At 49.1% G+C, this 18905-nt stretch overlaps 1 protein-coding gene across 1 annotated transcript in view; it reads left to right on the top strand.

Moving 5' to 3' along the window:
* syne2b (spectrin repeat containing, nuclear envelope 2b) overlaps positions 1-18905 on the top strand; it is a 105034-nt gene that overhangs the window by 50230 nt on the left and 35899 nt on the right. The window contains 24 exon segments of the mRNA XM_070978598.1: positions 1436-1591; positions 1780-1920; positions 2190-2366; positions 2595-2732; positions 2876-3061; positions 3174-3287; positions 3493-3645; positions 3941-4057; positions 4234-4371; positions 6985-7059; positions 8379-8537; positions 10110-10457; positions 11660-11845; positions 13523-13695; positions 14383-14515; positions 14826-14941; positions 15269-15380; positions 15589-15723; positions 16336-16467; positions 16763-16957; positions 17568-17687; positions 17847-18047; positions 18130-18306; positions 18454-18585. Of these exon segments, the coding sequence (XP_070834699.1) occupies positions 1436-1591; positions 1780-1920; positions 2190-2366; positions 2595-2732; positions 2876-3061; positions 3174-3287; positions 3493-3645; positions 3941-4057; positions 4234-4371; positions 6985-7059; positions 8379-8537; positions 10110-10457; positions 11660-11845; positions 13523-13695; positions 14383-14515; positions 14826-14941; positions 15269-15380; positions 15589-15723; positions 16336-16467; positions 16763-16957; positions 17568-17687; positions 17847-18047; positions 18130-18306; positions 18454-18585 (3714 nt within the window).

The raw sequence follows: 18905 nt of genomic DNA, 5'->3' as shown, positions 1-18905 counted from the left end.
ACCTTTTGTCTGTGTGTAAGTGGATCTTCCAGGTGGCCTTTGTGGCCAAGTCATTGCATGGAGACACACACACACACACACACACACACACACACACACACACACACACACACACACACACACACACACACACTTGTGTACTTGTGAGGACACTCATTGATATAATGCATTCCTCAAACCCGCACTTGAGTGTAAACTTAAGTGTAACCTTAACCTGAAAACCAAGCAAGCTTAACCCTCAAAGAGTCCATTCAAGAAGAAAGCAGCAGACAGAATGTCCTCACCATCCTAAAATATACAGACTTTCTGCAAAAGCTGCATAAAACATCAATAAAACACAGAATGTGATGACCTGTTAATCGTCTCTGACATAAACTGACCTGAAATCAGCACAAAGTCAATACATTTCATGTTTTTCCTCATTGGCTTCATTGATTTCTGTAAATATCTGCTTACTGTGAAGCCGATGCATCAAGCAGGCTGATTGGTAACAGGTGAGAGGATCATGATTGGGTGTGAAAGGGGCGTCCTAGAGTGAACACATGAAGGATGAAGGAGATGAACACATGAACTCAGAGACATTTTCAGCACTGCTTTCCTAAAATGTACACACCTTCTGAACTTGTCCTCACTTTTCAAAAACTTAGACTTGCTTCAAAAGACCTTTTTTTTCCTAAAAAGTCCTGATCTTTCAAAATTGTTGTCTGTTTCTTAAAATGCAAATGGGTCCTCACAAGGACAGACAAGAAACAAGTGACACACACTCTGCACTCACCATGTCTCCCCATACCCTCTCTTCCTCCCATCCTTTGTATCGCTCTCACACACACACACACACACACACACACACACACACACACACGCTCAGTTCCCCGTCATGATAACAAGATGCGCCTCCCTCTCCAGCAGAGCCTCGGACGTGTTCAGACCCAGGTCGTGCTTTATTTCTCACGTTTTGACAGATTTTCTCGTTCGCTGTCGGTTGTTCCTGGGAAGCAGAATCTCGCTGAGGTGAAGAGTTCACTTTAATTATTGTGGGACTGAAGGACTCTGAAGAACTGGACTCTGTCTGATGGAAGCAGCAGGAGAGAGAGCTGCTAACGGCTAATCAAAGCGCTGAGAGTGTCCAGATCAGATCGATGTCTGAGTGCTTTTGTTATAACACACTGCAAGAGCTCTGCTGTTCGGCTGAATAATCACTCAGTCACACCTGAACTACGCTCTTCCTGACAGAGTTAGTGCTGGTGTTGATGCTCGTAGGAAAGTGAGCTGTGTTTTTTTTTTTCCAGTGTTGAGAAATGATCTTCACAAAGAGATTTGTGGCTCTTTGCAGGGAAATCAGCAAATATTGAGATGCAGAAGACGAAGCTTCAGACTTTCTGTTAGACTTCATCTGTTCTGCTCATTTACACAGTGTTTCTCTCTGTGGTTTTAGGAGGTTCACAGCCAGCTGTGTACCCAGAAGGCCTTGCTCCAGCGCATCATGGAGAGCCTGAAGATGAAGTACTCAGACATGTACACTCTGGTCCCGGTCGAGATCGAAAGCCAGCTGCAGGAGGCCACACAGTCACTGCAGCAAGTGGAAGTGAAGGTACAAAAGACTCTGTTACACGTTGAAACTGCAAATTTCTGCAGACTCTGGTTATACTTGTGGTTGCTTGAACCAAATCTGCGGATTATATTTGTGAATGGCTCTGAAAAGAATGATCTAAAGACATCTTTACAGCCCGCATATCTGACACGATCACTGTTGATGTCTGGTCTTGATTCGTCCGTCAGGTGGGTAAGGCGGTGGAGAGGAGCGGGCCCGTCCACAGGCTGGGGGCAAAGCTGTGTGAGATCCAGGCTGGCCTGAGGTCAGTTCAGAAGAGACTCGAACAGAGAAGCCCCAGCGTGATTCAAGCAAAGGTCACTCAGAAGGTGAGGAGGGACGTGGAGGTTAGATTTCAGGTGTTTCTGTTATAATGTCCACCCAGAGTTTAGTGTCACCGCTGAGTAAATCATCAGTAGTCATTGTGTGTGTGTGTGTGTGTGTGTGTGTGTGTGTGTGTGTGTGTGTGTGTGTGTGTGTGTGTGTGTGTGTGTGTGTGTGTGTGTGTGTGTGTGTGTGTGTGTGTGTGTGTGTGTGTGTGTGTGTGTGTGTGTGCGTGCGCGCGCGTGCGTGTGCGTGCGTGCGTGTACGCACTCAGCGTGTGTGGGACGAGCTGGACGTGTGGCACTCGTGTCTCGCGGCGCTGGAGGTGGACATGCAGGACTTGGAGAGGCCAGAGGAGGCGCTGACCCTCACTGAGAGACTGGTGGAGGTCCAGCAGCTCCACTCGCAGCTGGCCAAACAGGCGGAGCAGAGGACCACCCTGATCAGCAAGGTGAGCAGACGTCAGTCATCGTCTCACGTCTGAGGCTCACGTCTGAGGCTGCCTGTGTTTAATGACTTCTGAGTCAAAGCCATCTGACTTCTGCCGTTCAGATTTTGATAATGTCACTAGTTAAAGGAACGTTTGAACGTCTGTCATGGCTGGTCACCATCAGCAGTGTTCACACAGTCGCTTCGGTTTCTTGATGAAGTTTCTGAACTCGTTATCGTTTGTGGTCAGATTCATACGTGGCTTCAGGAGCATAAGGAGATGATCAACAGCTCGACCAGCTGGATGGCCGAGGCTCAGTCCTGGCTCGCTGCCCCCTGCACCTACACCACCGCTAAATGTCTGAGCAGCCACGTTCACGCTCTGCAGGTCGGTTCACTGATCTGTGGTCAGTCCACTCTCTCTGTGTAGCACTTTGCTTTAATGTGCATTTCAGTCCAGAATCAGTGATGGATCCTCAGTGAATCTCAGCACATCTGTCAGCAGAAACAACTGTCTGTCTCGTGTTGCAGATGGTGTTGGATGACTCAGTCCAGATCCGAAAGACGCTGCAGGGCTTCAGCTCAGTCCTGAAGGAAATGTCGTCGGTTTGTGACATCACAGCTCTCCAGGAACAGCTGATCGAAGCCGATCGCCAAGTGGCCAATGTTCAAGACAGCTTCACCGCTCCTCTGTCTCAGCTGGAGCACGCCGCTGCCGTGAGTCTCAGATCACTGAACTGCTTAGTAGATGTTATTTACTGTGTGTCTGTCAGCGCAACTCTCTTCAAATGTTTGTTTCATGAATACTGATTGATCTCTTACTGTCTAGGAGCTGGAAGCCATTGAGAGTGAGGTCCGGCGGATGGAGAACGACGTGGCTGAGATCAAGACCTTATTATCGTCTCCAGAGACTTTCCCCAGCCCCAGAGAAGAAAGCCTCAAGGTAAGACGTGGTGAAGGAGGGAAGGAAGCATCTTTTTCATCGGTGGTAGCTTCATTTACCCAGGTGAGTCCCTTTGAGATCCCAAACCTCTGTCTCAAGGGAGTCCAGGCCAAGATGGCAGCATTGTCATGTTTCACGCAGCATACATGAAGATTAAAAACACAGTGGTGTTACAGTGTTTGTGAATGAGTGTTTCTCTGTCCAGGCTGTTGAGCAGAGGATCCAGTCCATGAGGAGGACTGTGGCTGAGATCCAGAAGTGTAAACCAGGTCTTTGTCTTCCCGACAAGGCTGAAGACACTCTAATTGTCTTCACTGTAGTGGACCAGCTCCAGTCTCTGCTGCTGGAACTGGAGAAGGTCAGTCAGTCAGTCAGTCAGTCAGTCAGTCAGTCAGTCAGTCAGTCAGTCAGTCAGTCAGTCAGTCAGTCAGTCAGTCAGTCAGTCAGACAGACAGACAGACAGACAGACAGACAGACAGACAGACAGACAGACAGACAGACAGACAGTCAGTCAGTCAGTCAGTCAGTCAGTCAGTCAGTCAGTCAGTCAGTCAGACAGACAGACAGACAGACAGACAGACAGACAGACAGACAGACAGATACTTAAACTAGAAGCGACCTTCACTTAACCTTCGGCTTTCCTCTTCTTGCAGAAGGTCCCCGCTCTGTTCATCCAGCTGCCTCCGACGCCGATCCCAGCCAAAGCTCCGTCAGCCCAGCAGACGACCTCTGGGCCTCAGCTCCTAACATCCACTTCAGTGGAGGCTGAGGTGAGTTTGCTTCACGGCTTTATCTTTGTGTTGATTCACACTTCTCATTTGAAGTTCAATGACCGCAGCAGTAGTTAAAGTAGTAAAACTTAAAATTCTATATTGTCAAGATTATGCAGCTTAGAAAACACGAAACAGTCACATGATTAAAACCTGAGCGTTGTGCCGCCTCTCAGAAGGAAGACGCAGAGCAGGGCCAAATCAGAATCGCCCACGTTGAAGCAGATGTCCTGAGGAGATCCGGAGCCATGCTGCTGACCGTGGAACAGGCCTCACCTGAACAGAGGAAGTCCTGGACACCTGACAGCGCTCAGGTAAGGAAGCCGAGAGCCCTGCTGGTCTTGAACACCGATGTAGGTTAAGGGGGGTGACGTCATCCCTTATTGTTCTCACATTTACGTGAAATGACCGTCACTGAATGATGTTTTGAAGATCAAATACTCACTGTAGTCTGAAAGGTGCCTCTTTTATGATTTGTGTGAAGCGTGGTTTGTTCTAACATGCGTGCTTAGCCATTCCTCCAAGTGTCATTAACAACGTTATCTAACTTATTCCCGATGTGTTTCATCCCTGCATGCTTCAAAGTACAACATTTGTAAGTGATTGAGAGTTCAGTGCTTACTGTTGAAAGTGCAGACAGTGGGACATCGAGCTTAAGGTTGTGGTTGGCTGTGCACTCATTGGCAGGAAGACAGTTGACATCCAGCAAAATCTGGCCTGATGTTCACCTCTGCAGCTGCACTCACCATGTGCTCTGGACAATCTGTCTGAACCCACACAGCGTCTTAGTGAACTTCTCGTGGAGAGAAAATATCAAATATTGGATTCTGGCTGTAGACTGGTGAGGGAGGACGTCTTCCATTGAAGCATCATTTCACGTGGTTTGGCCAGTAATAGATTAGCATAAACCCATGAAGTACAGTAAACTGATGTAAGGAGGTCAGCAGGAGCCGTCCTCCTCTGCCCTCCACCACCACCTCACACCACCTGCCTTCACCTGCAGGTGTCGCTGTCGAAGCTTCACAATCAGGAAGAGATCAGATATTTTATAAATGATACTGAGGTCGGATAATTTACTCTTTCCTTGATCTAAAGTCAAACATTTCATTGAAATCAGTGAACAAGATATTATAATATCCAGTATTCAACAAACAGAGACACCCCCTCTTTCTGAGCTTAGAGGGGCTGGAAAACATCCCCTGTATGGCCAAAAGTCAGTGGACACCTGACCATCACACATGAGCTTTTTGGACATCCCATTCTAAAACCATGGCCTTTAATATGTCCCACCCCCTCCCCTGTAACAGCCACCACTCCTCCGTGAAGGCTGTCCACTCGCGTTTGTGAGGTCAGGCCCTGATGTTGGACGAGGCGGCCTGGCTCGCAGTCATCCTGTCCAGCCTCGTCTGTATAGACCTGGCTGTGTGCATGTGGCTGGAGCAACAAAGGGCCTTCCCCAAACTGTTTTCACTAAGTTGGCCCCAGTTGGCCTCCCCCACCAAACGTTACAGAAGGTGCTCTGCATTGTGGCATTGTGTTCTCGTGGCATCGGCCAAGCCAGGTTCATCCGTCAGGCTGTGTGTGATTAATCACCATGAAGACGTCCACCTGTGATGTGCTTTACGCCACTTCAGCCGACGCTTGGCAGTGCACATGCTGTTGTGAGGCCACAGAAACCCGTTTCATGAAACTCCCAACACACAGTTCATGTTCTGATGTCACTTCCAGAGGCAGTCTGTGACTCTGATGAGACGCCGCAGATTTTTACCCGCCGTTGTTGAGCCGTTGTTGCTTCTTTGTACGAGATGACTGGGAAGATCTAGGTTTTATAAAATTCAGAAGCTGATCAGTGTGACCTGTGACAGCACCATGTTTAAAGTCACTGAGCTCTTTACACTCGTTCTAAAATCTAAATGTCTGTAGAGATTTCGTGGCCATGTGCTGGATTTTCTGCACCTTCTAGAAGCAGGTATGGCTGAAACACCTGAACTCAATCATCAGTAGAGGTGTCCACTTCCTTTGGCCATATAGTGTTCAGTTCAGTTAGTTTAAAAAGGTAACCCTGACATTGAAAAGCAGCAGCAGCTCGCAGCTCCGTGTCCCAGATGCACGTTCGACCAGCCCGTGTGACTCTGCACATGGTGTTTCCGTGTCAGCAGCGGGAGCATCAAGGCGAGCTCCAGGCTGGAGAAGCCACAGAGAGAAAAGGGAGTGAGGAGCAGAGAGTGGAAGAAGGTGGAGGAGGTGTTTTATGGTGGCTCTGGGATGCTCTCCTGGGCGCTTCTCCAGAGGTAACAAAGACCGAGAGCCGCCGTGGAAAAACCTTTCATCCATTTTCTGTCTTTGTTAGTCCTTTTAGTCGCCTCTTTTCCCTCAGAGCTCCCTGTGACCCGAGGTCAGCTGCACAGCGAGGGTGGGAGGTGTTTACCACTCTGCCAGCCAAGAGGACTGTTAGAACAAATTACAGGAAAATGTCCTTTTAGGCTGATAATACGCCTCATACTGTATGACTGATCCCAGTGCAATAAATCCCAACAATGCAGTTCAGATCAAACGCATTAAGATAAATATGAGTAAGATCTGACCTTTTTTGACCTGGGTCACTCTGCTCTCCATCTCTACTGGCAATGAGTCCCTCACCCCCTGCTGCCATCTACCTGCTTCTATACGAGCTGGTTGTTGCTTCTAAGCCACCCCTGATCCCTATCACATCTCCTCAGTCAGCACAGTTTCCTGTTCATGCTTCAGACTCCCTGCACGTCTGTGTCTTTGTTCTTCCTCTAGAGGGCAGTGTTGCACAGTGTTTGTACTTAGTGTGGCAGCACCACACATGGCTGAATTCTGTCAGAGGTTATCAGCAGTGTTCTCTCTCTCAGCCCTTTGACGTTTCGCTGTGTTGACTGTTTCTTTGTCATTGTCGGTGTCAGGAAGCGACGGTTGTCCCAGAAGAGGCCGAAGCTTCTGCTGGACGAAGCACCGAGCAGACAGGAGAGGACACACAGGTAACTCAAGCGTCCACACTGTTGACCAACGTCATTGGCTCCTGTTGATCAATGATTAATGCTCAGCTTGTTTTCAGTAGGATGAGTCTGTCCAAGTCAATCAAAAGACCAAAACCAACAATGAATGGATCTACTAACATGTGTTCTCTGTGTTTCCAAAGCCTCTTATTTGATTTAAAAGCACACCAGTGAGCCACAATGTGCACTCATTACCATGAACCGTTAGAAGATAAGGCGTCAGAGTACTCAGATTACTTTTTTGTTGAAGCTCAATTAATCGCTTATTTTGTTCCATTTTCAAACACTCATTTGCTGTTAAAATTTATTTTTCTGTTCCCTTTGTCAAAACAATAAAAGAAACTCCCGACACATTTGCACTGTTTCCGTTTCTTTCCAACTTCTCCGGCTTAGCTGCGTGCTAGTGAAAGCTACCCAGTCCTGCAGTCGTGAGTGCACAGGTGTAGCTCAGCAGGTGAGACGGTGGAGACGACAGCCTTCATGTCGTCGAACTGTTCCCATTGTTTCTAATGTGCGGCTGAAAGGGAAAAGAAGTGCAAACTGTGCCTGGGTGATAAAAGTCTCAGGTGTGAAGAGCGTCTGGGAGCTGAGCACGCTCCGCCTCGCTCAGGTGTGACCTTGTTAGGATTCAGTCCAGGTACCCTCTTGATTGTGTGTTTGCTTGTAATCCAACAGAAATGTTAATAAAGGTATTGCATCTGTTCTTCCTGTTGTTAGCCTGCAGAGTCACAGATTCTGGTCTGTAGACGAGGTAAAAAGTCTTTAAAACCAGCACTGTGGACTCCTGTGTGTTTGCTATAAGCTCCAGTGTTAATCTGTTTAAGAAACAACTTGACCTTTTTGAAAAAGGTCAGTACGTGACCCAGTTTTAAAGACTTCAGAAGGAGTCAGCAGGCCTCACAGGACAGCCGGACGGGAGAGGAAAGTCAGGAATCATACATTGTTGGTTTTTGTCTTTTCATTGCATTTGTATCACAAGCCTCATCACTTAATTAATCTGAATTATAGGTTTTATTTGTTTGTTTTTCTCAGGCCAACTTTGGTATTTTTGGCAAATCCTTCAATAAGAATGAATACATATTGAAAACTGCCAATAAGAGCCATTGATTTTGTGTTTCAACACAGCAGCTAATACAAGATAACATAACACAAAGATGTGAGTAACACTGTGTACTGTAATGCAGTAACGGAGTGTATCAGTAACTGTGTGAGTCCTTGTCCTGGTAACTCTGCAGACCAGGTGAGGGGTGTTTGTAACTGACTGACCTGACTGATCTTCTAACCTGCTCATGTTTCTTTAGGATGTTCAGGGCACCACTGACACCACAGAAGCAAGTTCACCTGAAGCTTTATCAAAAGCGCCGGGCACAGTCAGAACTCAGTCGCTGCCTGACCGCATGGTAAACACGGCCTCCACCGTAAAGGTCTCCAAATCCGACCAGGGAGCCTCGCAGAAATGTGTAGTCTCCTAGACCTAGAACTTCTCACTTCCTCTTGACCTGAGCGTTGAACTTCTAGCTTCTTGTAGAACCATGTGCTGAATAAAACCTTAGAAACCTAACTTCTTCTAGAAGCCCTTGAGTTTTTCTAGAGGCAGATTTCTTCTACAGCTTACTGAAGATCACCCAGAGTCTTCGAGGTCCAACCACAGACCACCAGTGTCCTGTAGAAACAAGGCTTCCTGTAGAACCCCATTTCCTCCTGATTCAATCTCAGACCTCCCTGTGTCTGCTGGAATCAAGGTCCCAGACCACAGTCCAAAACCTCTTCTTCTGCACTCAGATCTAGAGCTTCATGTGGCCTGTAGAGGGAGCTGTGGAGTCCAGCTGCAGTGAACTCCCCACGTCTTCTAGAACCTAACCTAGAACTCCCATTTCTGCTTACTAGAACCCATGTTAACTTCTTGTAGATCCGACTGTAGAACTTCTTCTAGAATCCAGCTGTGATTTCACGACTTCCTCTGGAATCTCGGAGAAGATCTGAAACTTGCTTTTGACTTTTCCTACAACTAAACTCAGAACAGCTTCTAGAACCAAACGTAGAACACTCACTCTCCCAGAACCACGTCTAGAGCGCCTGAAACGCTCGAGCACCGAGCCTAGACCTCCAGGTTCCTCTAGAGGCGTCTCACTCTCAACCCTCAGTGCATTTACATGGCAGAGATTTTCAGATGTTGTCCTCCAGCGGGTCAGAGCTGTGGACGTTTTGTTTACGTTGAACTCTTAATCAGTGTTTGTTGCATCAGGACAAATAAAACGGAGGACAGGACGTCAGATCAGACGTGTGCCAAAGATGGACTTTTCCAAGTTTATTTGTGTTTACATGAAGGACTGCTATCCTCAGCTTAATTCTGCCGATTCATCGCCGCCGAGATGACTCAGCACATTGTCTGACTGGTAGTGTTTAGCCTGCGGGGTGGACGGGTTTGAGCTCCTGCATGGACCTTAATACTGACATGTTTTTCTAAAAGGCAAAGTGTACTCAGACGTGTTTGTGAACCATGTTTTATAATGTATCATAGAGGGAACGCTGGTTTAAAGTATTTGATTCTTGGCCTTTCGTTTGCTCATCTGTTAGAATAAACTGTTCGCTTGCTTTCATGCATCTGCTGTTTGTATTTCCAGAAGAAAAATTAGAAATGAGCTTTTCTAAGACGACTGTCGGCCATGAAAATGCACTGGTTTGACCTGATTACTGATTAACACGCGACTGTTGGCGGGTGAAAACCACGTATCTCCAAATTTACTTTAAGTCTATTAGGAACTCAGATGATCAGAAGATGATCTCACCTGCTGCTGTGCAGGATTTAGTGTCACTTTAAGAGCACTAAGAACACAACAATGTGCCATTTTTTTGGAGATACAAGGTTTTCACCTGGAAGCAGCATCACTGAGATGTCTCAGGTGTCGTGGCATGTGCTGTACCTGTACCTCGTTCCACTTCTGTCTTTCCATTCTGTCCACAAACCAGAGCACAAAGACAAATAAACCGTATGAGTGATCCACTCCTCCGTCTCTCTTTCTCTGTGTCAGGAGCTCATGAAGGGACAGAGGGGGCTTGCATGGAGGGGGGATGACCCAGAGGGGCTGAAGACACACATAGTACACACACACAGCACGCACACACCTGCAAGCTGCACACAGGACTCACGCACACCTAGAGAGGAAGTGACAGGCTTTACAGCTGTGAGGGCAGAGGGCAGTGAGGCGGATGGCGGTTTGCCAGCGTCGGTGAAACCTCCCACAGGAACAGCAGCCGTCGCTGCCGCACACTCACATCCCAAAGCCAGCGTGACGCCAGCAGAGCCGGCCGAGGCCTCGGAACCTGCAGCCGCCCCCTCCTGCACACGCAGCGACGCCGAGGGTCCTGCAGCGGCCCTGGTAAGCAAATAAGACCCACACTCACTGCACTGGTTCCAGCATGACGCACCGTCCTCCTAACAGCACATGAATGACTCACTGGTGGACTCGTCACAGGATCACGGCCACCTGTTGGCTGATTTTGTTTGACCTGTAATACAACTTGCAGTTTGATGCGAACCTCCCTCAGCCCTGATGAATGCTGTGTCTGGTTCACCTGCATTTTTTACACTTTGCTTCTCTACTTGTGAGCTTGTATTCAGTCAGAGTCCATTTGTGAATTCATGCTCTCACTCTGTTCACTCATACATGCACACGGTTTGATATTGAACTTTGACTCTGATAACCTGATCATACTTGAGGTTTCCATTGTTAAACAACATGTTGCGTTATTTTTATTGATGTTGTTTTGCAGCCCTGCATAACTCAGAAGGGAAGGGCCAAATTACCCTCAGAGGTCTGAGCATTATTCTTTCTGTATTACTCATCTGAGGCCGACGTTTATCAAGAATAGTCTCTGACGAGCAGAGGACTGACGCAGCATCAAAGCCTCATGAATGGTTGAGTCAGATTTTCATTGAAAGCAGCTTTGTTGACTCTTGGTGTTCACCTCCTGCATCAAATCCACAGCAGTCTCAGGCTGCTTTCAGCTCAGAGCTCAGCGATCAAAGGAAGTCACTGCACTCTTTGTGAGTTTGAACTTGCTCTGTGCAAAACGTTCGTAATCCACTCTGAAAGGGAAGCAGGGGTCAAAAAAAAAGGCCAAAGAGGAGCAGAATAAAAGAGCGTTTAAACCGAGGGATGACGTTCTGATTGGATAAAGATCGGGTGATTGACAGCTGCAGACAGTTTGAGGAGGAAGTGTTCAGTGTTTGTGTTGCTGCTGACTCAGCTCCGCCCCCGCAGCCGGCGGCCTGTTTTCCTCCTCTCTGGCTCGTCCGTGATAAAGAGCCGCTGTCACTGGAGCCCGGCCGCCACTCCAGGAAGTGGTGTCTGCCACAGGTGGGTGGAGCAGAGAGGCAGAGAAAGAGAGAGAGCCGGGCGGAGGAAGGAGAGTGGAGTGAAAGTCAGCTGTTAAGTCAATATTAGAGCTGCAACCTGTTCAGGTGGAGTCAGCTTCAGCTCCAGTGTCACCTCAGCTCCCCTCCTCCGCCTCTCTCCCCTCTGCCTGTCACTTGCAGCAGCACAGAGGTTCAGCCAGGTGTGTTGTGTTTGTGTAGCAGGCCCCGGAGGAGCCCCGGTCAGCTGCGTCCCCACCTGGGCCCCGCCCCAGCGGAGGTGTCCTCCATGTGTGCCTGGAGAGGGCCGGCCAGCTGGAGATGTGGCTGCAGGAGGCCCAGAGGAGCCTGTCAGCTGGCGAGTTGTCGGCCACGCAGGACAGCGTGGAGCAGCAGCTCCTCACCTGCCAGGTAAGCCCCGCCCATCAGCGAACAGGTCACTCCCAGGATTATCAGCTCCAAAGACGTCTAGACGTCTGCACAGTGTTTGAAGTGAGTCACGTGAGGCTGAGCAGTGAATACTTTCACACGCTTTGCCGTTTCAGCTGCAGTTAAATGAAGCTCAGCATGAAGCAGGTTCAAACTCCACAAACACGAAGTTTCACAGATTTACTTCAGCTTCAGGTCACGTTTGAGCTTTTTCAGTGTGACTTTTCTTATTTTCTCTGTGACAAGTTCATGAAAAGCCCCAAAGCAAAGGTCAGCTGCACTTTGAAACTGGTTTTCTTCTCCCGCGTCTCACTCGTGATGTGAGAGGTTCAGCCGCCTGTGTGTGAAGGGGTCAGAGGTCGTCAGCAGGGAGCGTTCAGTCAGTGTCAGTCTGTCTGGTAGCTTCCTCCAGCAGCTGGATGTCACAGATCTGAGGTCAGTTTGTGCAGTCACAGCTGTAAACTTGCGCGTCACGTGAACGTCTGAACGACCAATCAGAGCTCCCGCTGCTGCTCTGTGGGCTGGACTCTTTTTTTAAGTGAAGTGAAAGATCTCAACATGATCATGAAAATGTTTTTTCTATACCTTTTATTAAAAAAATGAGAAGCTAAAACGGAATAAATTTCATGATGTTGTTGTTGCTTATTTACTTTTCGGGCAGCTTTTGAATTGAATTGATCATCATGAGTCAATGATTATTCCAGGTGTGCAGTCCAGAGTCCACAGGTGTCAACAGACTCTATTTACATCCCAAACCACAAACAGGCAAACTGCCTCTCACTGACGTCTGAAGTCTGAACAAGCTTTAGTTGAACTTGTTTTATCAGTTATTCAGCCTTTAAATGAACTCTGACCTTTAACACCATCTGTTCTCCCGCCGTCTGTTTGTCTTTCCTGTCAGACGCTGTGCGCGTCGTGTACTTTCACAATATCTTCAAAAGAAGATGTGATTTAATTAAAATGTCAACGTGAATTAATAGTTCATGACCTCTGAAGTTTCCTTGAAAGCGTCCGACCATCGGTTCAGACTAAACAGCTGGAGAGTGAAGACTAACCATCACTAAACATTAACCCAGCGTGCTCACCAACGCTTTGCAACGATAAGAAACTTTATCTATAGTCACCTTTCAGACAGGGATGAAGAACGAATGTAAAGAATAAATCCACTTGATAACGAGAATAAAAGATAGAATGAGGAATGAAATAAAAATACTTCATAACATAATAAAATGCATGAAATCAAACCAAATATCTCAGGTGACAGTCTGAATGTTTAGTGTTTCATGTTTTTGGATCCCATGAAGGATCACGTGCTCTCATGAAACATCTTAAACATCAACATTTAATGAGATCAGTGTTTAAAGTTGGTGCACAGGTTAAATCCTGGTGTGGTCGTGGATGTGCAGGATTCAGCCTCAGCAGCGTCACCGCCGTCATCGTCGCGTCCTCACTAGAAGCTCCGGCTGCTGTTTTCCTCCCAGGATGCACTCCTCGCTGACCTCACCGTGCAACTCGAGCCTCCATTAAAGTTTCAGAGCTCAAGCCCGTCACAGAAGCTCTGTGGGCAAACACACCGCGGCTGACCATTCACCACTTTAATGTCATGTGTGTGTGCGCATGTGTGCGTGCGTGTGCGTGCGTGCGTGCGTGTGTGTGCAGGAGATGTTCCTGGAGATCGAGCAGAAGGTCAGCAGCCTGTCGGCGCTCAGCCAGCAGCAGGAGGAACTGGGAGCTGTGGCCTCCCAGCAGGAGGCGGCGGAGCTGCTCTCCTCCAAACTGGAGCTCCTGAAGGCCAAACTGGTGAGCTTCCAGCAGCTGCTGCAGGGCCGGCAGGGCGAGGAGAGGAGCGTCGCTCACAGAGAGGAGCAGGAGCAGGTACGTCCACCTGTGTGCAGCTCAAACACACGTCATCAGTCAGAATCAGCTGACCCTGCACCGTCCAACAAAGTCATCTGAATCCTTAATCCCACTCTTTGTTTTGCCCTTTTATATACAAACATTTTCAGTAAAAGTAGTAAAAGCACACCAAACACATTCTCTCGTTCTCAGCTCGTCTCTTGGCTTTGACTCGTCTGGTTCAGTTGTGGTTGTTGGAGCTGTTTGTGCTGCAGAGCAGACGGTGCAAACGTGACGAAGCTGCTGCCTCTCGTCATTAACACGTTTGCAGATGAAGCGTTCAGGCTCTCGAGCGCCTCGTTAGCGCTTTCCCGCTCGCCACAGAAGCAGGTCTGTTCAGTCTCGTGGTTGCAGGTGTGAAGCGGTGCGTCTGCCTGGCTCGGCCTCACAGGTGTTTCATTGTTCTCATTGAACCAGGTCAGAACTTGAGGGTTGAGTGCTTTGCTTTCCAGTCTGATGATGAGTGGAGGCCGAGTCTGAAGAAAGTCACGCTCTCAGGACGATTTGTTCGATTCCTCGGTTTCCCAAAGAGCCGTAACGTTCAGCAGGAACTGGATCAAACGCTGCGTTTCACACTGACGATCAACCCTTTTGTTTTTCCTCTGTGTCACTTCTCTACCTGTCTCTGCTCAGATGGCAGCACCTGAGCCGCGGCGCCCCCTGGAGTCCAAGCTGAAGCGCAGCAGCAGCGTTCAAGAGATCTTCTCTTCGCCGAGAAACAAGCTGCTGAGACAGAGCAGCCTGCAGCAGCAGAAGGTACTGACGCTTCAGGGAAGCTTCCTGGACCACCGTGACACCCAGAAACAAGCCGGTGCTTCGGTTTGACTGAGGCTCAGGTGGTTCGTCCAGGTTTCTCTGGACTTCTTCACACAAATCCATCAACAGGAAGTAGCGAGAACATCAGCTTCACAGCAGTTAGACTCACAGCAAGCTGTCGCAGAAGTGTGTGAAGTCATGTCGCTGTGTGTGTGTTTAACTCTGTGTGTGTGTGTGTGTGTGTGTGTTTGCGTGTGTGTGTGTGTGTGTGTGTGTGTGTGTGTGTGTGTGTGTGTGTGTGTGTCTGCAGGAGCTGGAGCAGGAGCTGAGTGAGCAGAGAGGACTGACTCAGGCCATCGCCAGGCAGGGCAGCAGGGCCCGCCTCCACAGCCAGGACCCCGAGGACCAGGACCAGCTGTCCCCACGGTACCACTGCTCTGTCATCATACATGTGCTGCTGTCTTACAGAGGCTGTGGGATGTATTTTAGGTTATTTGTCTCTTCTGTCGTGTTTTATTTTCCCTTCAGGGTCATAAATCTTTATTAAAGATTGATTTTTGGGCTTTTATTGACTCCATAAATCAGCCTGAACTGTGAGTATTAGAGAATTAAGAAAATAAAGTAAAATATGAGAGGAGTTATCCTGGAAGTGCACCTTCATTATTTAATTCAGCACTTGGACAGAAGTTTGAAAGAGCTCGGCCAATCAGAGGCAGCTGAAGTGTTGATTTTCAGCCTCTTCTCCCCCTGCAGGGCTCCTCCCGCTGAGGCTGATGTGGAGGAGGACGCTGCTCAGAAGAAGTGGGATCGCCTTCACACTCGACTGCTGGCTTTAGAGGAGAGCTGGCTGCTTCCTCCCTCTGAGGTAAGGCCTCCGCGTGACGGCTGAAGTGCTTGATTATCACTTTTCGAATACAAAAAGGAAAAATCGGTGTTCTCGCCGTGCTTGATTATCACCTTCTTTGAGCTGGAGGCACTTTGTTGTGTCTTTGGTGTTATGGGGACTCCTGCAGGGCTTGATGGAAGTCCATGGCTGCAGCCTCTGATGTCTCTCTCTCTCTCTCTCCCTGAAGGTGTCAGACTCATCTAAGAGGCGTAGTGATGGAACAGCAGGACGTATGATTGGCACACAAACCCTTAAAGAGCTCCAGACCCACATCAGAGCCCTGAGAGAGCTGGGACACACGGCGGCAGGGCGCCTGAACCAGGTGCACGCCGCCGCCTTTATCATGTTTATCAGAGAAAACAGGATGTGTGCTGTGACATGTGACACCTGGGCAGGTGCAAGACCAGAGGTTCCCAACCTGCAGGTCACGACCCCTCAGTGGGCCATGAGACACATCAAATGCTGACAGAGTATTTAACAAAACGCTGAGCTCATGTCGAGCGTCCTGTATGTAAACATGTCATCCACAGTCAGATGTAACAGACACCAGAGACACTTTCTGTCCTCCTGTGGGACATGATCCTGATCTTAACTGGTAGTTTGCATCATCCAGCATTTCTGCAAATGTCATTATGAGTCAACTTCTGACTTGTATCATGACACCATTCTTAGTTTTACCACCAGGTGTCGCCAAATCATCCAGAAGTGACATCTGGACGATAACTTCTGTTTAAATCCTGCTTTCGTCCTTAACTTCTGCCTGAAGCAGCTTTAAGTTGGAGGACTGTGTCTGTCAGTGTTAGCGTGTTGTTTTTGTTAAGAAGCTGACAAACATCTCTGACTGCAGGACGCCTCCATGGACGCCTCCAAGGACGCCTCCATGGACGCCTCCAAGGACGCCTCCATGGACGCCTCCATGGATGCCTCCCATCAGACGCTGGACGAGGGTTTGTTCCATGTGCTGTATGGAGCGTCCCTGTCCCTGTCCTCCATCAACAGCCTGCTGCAGTCGCCTGCAGGGACAACACACAAAGAGGACGTGCAGCTGAGGCTGCTGCAGCTGCAGGTGAGACGCTGCTGCTTTTCTGCTTGGACGGTGTTGGTAAGTTGTAGGCAGGAGGTGGAGGGAGGTCCAGGGACGTGGAAGGAGCTGCTGGTGTCAGATGTCTACACTGAAGTCTTACAAAACTTTCAGCATCTCCATCAGCTTCAGATGCACTTTCTATGTGGTGCTAGTTAGCATATGTTAGCATGCTAACATTAGCATTCAGCCCAGCACACCATTGTGTCTAAGCACAGCCTCACAGGAGTGCAGAGTCTCAGCGTTGTTTCGACCAAACAAACTCTTCCTTCCTTCTCAGAGTCTGTCAGCAGAGCTGGCCTTGCTCAGCAGCGAGCTGGCCTCTCAGGGGTCAAAGGTCGGCCGCGTCCTGGGGTCAGCGTGTGGTCAGCGGTGTGTAGAAGACGTGTGTCGAGTCCTTCCTGTTGTCCAGGCGGCGCTGAGCGGCAGAGAGAAGCAGCTCAGAAACCTGCAGGAGGCGAATGAAAAGCAGCAGGTGAGAGATCGTCAGCTGTGACGGAGCGCGCCCATCCACCCTGAAATACACGTCTTTATCATCACTGTACTGCTGTTTATGGTCTGTCCTACCTCCTCAGTAACTCTCCTCCTTTACGAAGTGAAAACCTCACACCGACCTCATCTAACACATTCATAACAAGTAGAATTATAAACTTCTTAAAACAACAAAACCTTTTCCTGTTTCAGAACAAATCTCCTGATGTTTGCATGTTTACTGCTCTTGTCTGTTTAACCAACAGATGCATCTAAACGAGTTGCATGCAGCCTTCACGTCTAACCAGGCGACCGTTCACCAAATAATTAACGAGCTCGGTGGAACGCTGGGCCCTAACGAGCGACTTCAGGTACTGTTTCCATGGAGACATTTCGCTTTACAAGCCCCTCAGAATCAGAGTGATTCGAGTGAACTGCTGCCGATGTTATTTGTAAGCAGAAGGTTTCTTTTGGGTTCCGGCTGGAGGCTGCTTGATGAATACTGAACACAGAGAGGGCAGATGTTCGTCTCACTGTCATTAAGCAATCCAGACGGGTTATTTTAAGAAGTCGTGAAGCTCGTCTTCGTCAGCGTGAATGTGCTTTCTCTGCAGGCCGTAGTTCAGACGCAGGAGTCTCTGCAGCAGCAGGTGGAGCAGGTGAGCTCCCTGCTGGAGGAGGCTGACCGACACCACCTGCCGGCCTCCCTCATCCATCAGGCCACACAGCTGCAGGTATGCTAGCTGCTGCATGTCGTGTCTGGATCAGGTGTTTGGAATCTTAGTCGTGTTTTTAAAGCCTGCTTTGTTTGAGCGCTCAGACATTTGGGAGGCTTAGCTCAGGTACCAGCAGCACAGTCACATGTTGAAATCACCTGTCCCTTCTCTGTGCAGGGGGAGCTGGACGGAGCTCTGGGAGGTGTTCGCTCCCGCTGCGAGGAGCTGAGGAGCGGCGTGGAGCTGCAGCAGCAGTATGAGCGGCTGGTCCTCGGCCTGGAGGAGCTGCTCGCTCTGGGCTCTGAACGCCTCAGACAGCAGCCTGACGCAGAGCTCCGCACCAGAGCTGAGCTCCAGCAGCAGCTCAGCAGTCACACGGTCAGAAACAGGAAGTACAGCTGAGCGCCGTGAGCAAACGCTTAAAGACAGAATCCTTAACATACCATGTCCTCTCCGTCAGCAGAGGTTCTTCCAGTTCCTGGGTCATCATTCCAGGATCCTGCAGTTCCTGACCCACAGAGTCCCAGAGGGCGCCCTCCAGAGGTGGGAGGGTGTGGTGACGGGACTGCGGGGCGAGGTGGCCCGGCTGCAGCAGCTCGGGCTGGAGGAAGGGAGCAGGATGCAGGAAGCATTACAGGTAAAGCATCAATCCATGCAGCTGCTCAGCCTCCAGAGCCGCTGAGTGAAGTAAAGTTTTCATGGCAATGGCAGACATGACGGATTCATGGCGCAGAGAGGATGAGTCTAATCTGTCTGTCTGTCTTCATTTGTCCGTCTGTCTCAGATGTGGACGCAGTGGGAGGAGGACAGCGCCTGGTCAGACTCCCTGCTGAGAGGCATTGAGGCTTCATTTCCCAGGATGCACGAGGGGCTTGATTCTGAGGAGCAGATATCCCAGAAGCTCTCTGTCTACCAGGTGCTTTTTATGAACACACGCTCTCTCCGTCCAGAAGACGCCGCTGCTCCGTCCTGCTCATTTGGACGCTGCCCGCGCTCTCCGCGCTCTGCTTTGTGCTCGGCACTCCAAACCTAATTAGCTCAATTAAATACAAGCGAATAGGTTGTTTTCTGCAGGAGCACATGATGTTCCTTGGCTCTGATGTGAGTTATTAGCTGAGTGCAGACCTCCAGCTAGAATTCATTTTGGTTCGTGTTCTGTGGTTCCTCTGTTGGATTGGAAATGTGTCTCTTATTCACCTGAAATGGACTGTGAAGAAGAGCCGCTGAGGGATGAAG

Source organism: Chaetodon trifascialis, chromosome 14 (genome assembly GCF_039877785.1).
Source record: "Chaetodon trifascialis isolate fChaTrf1 chromosome 14, fChaTrf1.hap1, whole genome shotgun sequence".
NCBI classification, from domain to species: domain Eukaryota; kingdom Metazoa; phylum Chordata; class Actinopteri; order Chaetodontiformes; family Chaetodontidae; genus Chaetodon; species Chaetodon trifascialis.
The sequence above is the reverse complement of the archived record's forward strand: the minus strand, read 5'-3'. Positions and strand labels throughout refer to the sequence as shown.